The 3,519-nt window shown below is 59.1% G+C and overlaps 1 protein-coding gene across 1 annotated transcript in view; it reads right to left on the bottom strand.

The window, feature by feature from the left end:
• Positions 1–1,923: 1,923 nt before the first annotated feature.
• THBS3 (thrombospondin 3) overlaps positions 1,924–3,519 on the bottom strand; it is a 10,327-nt gene continuing 8,731 nt past the window's right edge. Inside the window, exons 21-23 of the mRNA XM_007457953.1 lie at positions 3,394–3,519; positions 2,317–2,456; positions 1,924–2,231 (exon numbers count right to left, since the gene is read on the bottom strand). The exon at positions 3,394–3,519 is cut by the window's right edge and continues 50 nt beyond it. Of these exons, the coding sequence (XP_007458015.1) occupies positions 2,173–2,231; positions 2,317–2,456; positions 3,394–3,519 (325 nt within the window). The 3' untranslated portion in view covers positions 1,924–2,172. The remainder of the gene's footprint in view (positions 2,232–2,316; positions 2,457–3,393) is intronic.

Raw genomic sequence — 3,519 nt, 5'->3', positions numbered from 1 at the left:
CCCCCCCCCCCCCCCCACTACTTCCCGGAACAGCCCCACTCTTCTAACCGCTTCCTGTCCCGTTCCACACACGGTTCTACCCAGAAACCCACAGTCCCGGCCCCTGCCGGCCTTTCCAGCAGCCTGAGTTCTTTCTTTGACTTTCTCCCGAGAAGGGGGCGGGGGAAGAAATTTCCACTTAAAGAAATATGAAGTCTGGGTTCGGCCGAACCCTAGGGTCTTTGCTTTCCCAGTCCTCCACCTTGTAGCGGCGGCTCGCTGGCTGGGCTCTCCTGCCCTCTAGCGGTCACCGGGAGCCTCACCGGGCCTGCCCGAGCGGGCTGAGGGCCTGCCTTGTCCGGGGAGAGGAGGTTGGGTGGCGCTAAGTGGGGGCAGAGGGAGGCTGGGGAGGGCAGGCCCGGGCCGGAAGAAGTAGTGGCTTGGACAGAGAAGGGGAGGAACACACTGTACCATCGACGGAGGGGCTGGGAGCTTTAGGAGGCGACTCAGGCGCGTGGGGGCGGTGTCTGGAGGAAATGGCGCTAAGTGGGTGGGATCCAGAGTTAACACAGAAGGGGCACCGAGGTATTTGGCGAGGGCAGCGGAATGTGGGAAGGAGAATGGGACAGATTAGTTACGTATTTATGAGGCAGAGAATAGGTGGGGCGACAGAATGGTATTTAGGGGCACGGAACTACCCTTTGCGGAGCATAGTGGTATTTGGGGTCGGTGGGCACAAGGTGATGGGGGGTGGTGCAAAACCGTTTGTGAGCCTGCATGATTTGGGAAGACCAAGTGATATTCTGAAGGGCAGAAACATGTGGGACCAAGGAGTACTTGGGGCCACAACGGCGCACATGGAGCTTATCGAGTCCCATCCGCAGGTCCTGGCTTGCGGTCTAGACCGACAGAAGCAATTACGTCCTCATTAGGAAACAATTCTTAGCCCCAAAGAATACAGATTGAGAAATTAATTTTAAGAACAATTCGGTGCGGCGGGATTGCAGGGAAGCCGGGGAACAGGAGAAGGACCACAGTTCCAAGACGCGCGCGACTCGGCCGGCTTGGCGCGGCACTGTGCGGCAGCCAGACCCGGGGGCGGGCTCGGGGCCGGAGGGCGTTTACGTCATCGCGCCCGGGCGCGGGCCGGACGCGGGGAAGCACCCCTACCCGCCGGCTAGAGAAAGGGCGAGTATCTAGGTGGGCGGCCCCAAAACTTCAACCCCTGGCGTTGCCAGGCAATAGCCATTCAGTTCGGTTGCTGGGACACGCGTCACCATGGCGACGGCTCCGCGCCGCGCAGTCTGAGTATTTAAAGAGCAAGCGCGCGCAACGCCCCGGCGTCTGAAAGCGGCCTTCCGGGATATCGCGGTCTCCCCTTCTCCCCTTCTCCCTCCCCCTTACCACCCCTTTCACCCTCTTCCGGGCGCCAAGTCTCTCTGGCCTCCAAGGTGAACCTAACTCCCCAACGCGTCCCGGGTTCTCGGGCTGGTCCGGCTTCAGGCGGTGGAGAGCGGGATTCCGGGCCCCGGGCGGGCGGGAGGGACGGGACGCGGTGCAGTGTTGTTCTTTCCACGCCAATATTGCACTCGTCCCGGCCTCCGGCCCCCTCGGCCCCCCGGCCTCCCCCTCACCCCGAGCGGGGCAGCCCCAGCCCTCCTGGCTCTCGAACCCGGCTGCTCTTAGACTGGAGTGTCGCCGCTGCCACCGTGAGTAAGTGGGGCTGGGAGGACTTTAGCCATCCTCCGACCACCACCCCATCCTTCACCTAACCTCCGTCCTTCACCTAACCCCCGTCCAGCAACTTCCTCACCGTGCCCCAAACTCAGCCAAACTTCCTCTAGATCTCTAACTTCCATTCTACTAGTCCTCTCCCCGCCTCAGGTTTTTTCCTGCTCCCCACACTATCCCGGAAAAATCCCTAAAATAAGTAATTGCACTGGCTTAGAAAACAATTGGAACTTTATGGCAACGTGCTGTTGTCTTTCCTGGCGTTAATGCCTGAGAAATACCCCTCAAAAACTTCTCATGTCCTGAACAGTGGGGTCACCACACCTCTGGGGCTGAACTGATGGGTGCCAGAGGAGGTTCTGTGTTTGGCTGAGGGGCTGTAAATTAGACCCCAGGGTCTCCAGGATGGACCCCAAGGCCTGAGGGTCTAAAATCAGGATTCTGAAGCCGGTGGCCACCTCTTCACGCTCTTTCCTGGAGCAGCTGCCTCCGGAATGGCTCAAAGTCCTCGGGCACTGTGTCTAAGAAAGGAGATATGATTAAGGTCAGAAGTGACTCTCCCATGACGGCAGGAGAGGTCAGGCTGATCTCCGTCTGGAGTCTCACCATTGCATCGATACTGGAGATTGGACCAAATGATGTTTTCTTGGGAGAAGCAGAATACACCAAGACGCCCCCCTCGCATGGATGTGTCAATGATCACCCCAGAATCAGCCACTAGCTGGGAACCCTCATAAAGCTTCACCCTGTCCAGGATAGGGGTGTCCATTGGTGCTAGGGTGCCAGTGGACACTGTGCCACCATGACCTGACCCTGTTCATCCCCAACCCCCCTTGGGCTCACCAGGCCTGAGAGAAGGGAGGTGGGGAAAAGGGAGGAAGGAAAGGGGAGGGAAGGGGGGTGCTTTTCTCAGGCCTGGGGCCTCTGGCTCTTTGTCCAGCCCCCTTTGCATCTCAAAGCACCAGCCGCATTCCAAGCGAGGATTGGGTTGCCATGACGATGAGTACAATGGGCTGGGGGGTGAAGTCACCAGCTTCCCAGGCTCTAGTCCACCCCCCCCATCCCCTGTCCTGGTGCCCCGCAGCCCCAGGCACCTTAAAGGGGAACCAACCCAAGTCCCTGCACTCTGGGCTCTTGGCCATTGCCCCTCCCTTCCCTGCCATCCCCACCAAATAGGAAATGCAAAGTTGTGGACAGAGTGCTGAACTGAGAAGCCTCAGCCTCGCTACTAAGAGGTGTGGAGTCTGGGTTTCCGTTAGCTCTTCTGTAAATGATGATCCCTTCCAGGTCAGACACTTTGATGAGGCAGGTTCCGGGCTGTACCAGTGATGGGGCTGGATGTGATGTGCCTCTCCACAGACTGGCCTGGGGTTTGGAGGCTCCCAGACGCACCCTCATTTTACAGAGGGGAAAATGGAGCACAGAAAAAGAAGGACTTGCCCAACATTGCTTATAGGTCCTCGGCAGCACCAGCACCAGAGCCCAAGCTGCCTGGTGTTAGGAAGAAAGCAGGGCCAGGACAGCAAGTCTGTGGTGAGAGGGGAGGTAGAGAGAAGTGGTCCCAGTCCGGGCCCAATGGCATCAAGGCACTGAGTAGAGGGGAGGTCACTGGGGAGTCCCAGCTAGAGGTGAAGGGAAGGCTGGGTCTGGGGTCCCTTGGGAGGGCTCAGCCCCTCCCCTCACCGAATGTAGCCAACTTGAGGCCGGTGCAGCAGCTGCCAGCGGTAGGAAGTCTTGTCACGCCAGCCCACATTTCGTGGGTCAGTCCACAGCAGCCGTACCTGATCAGGGGTGTGACCTGTATGCCAC

Source organism: Lipotes vexillifer, unplaced genomic scaffold (genome assembly GCF_000442215.2).
Source record: "Lipotes vexillifer unplaced genomic scaffold, Lipotes_vexillifer_v1.1 scaffold238, whole genome shotgun sequence".
NCBI classification, from domain to species: Eukaryota; Metazoa; Chordata; class Mammalia; order Artiodactyla; family Lipotidae; genus Lipotes; species Lipotes vexillifer.
Note: the sequence above shows the minus strand (reverse complement) of the source record. Positions and strands in the feature narration are given on the sequence as shown.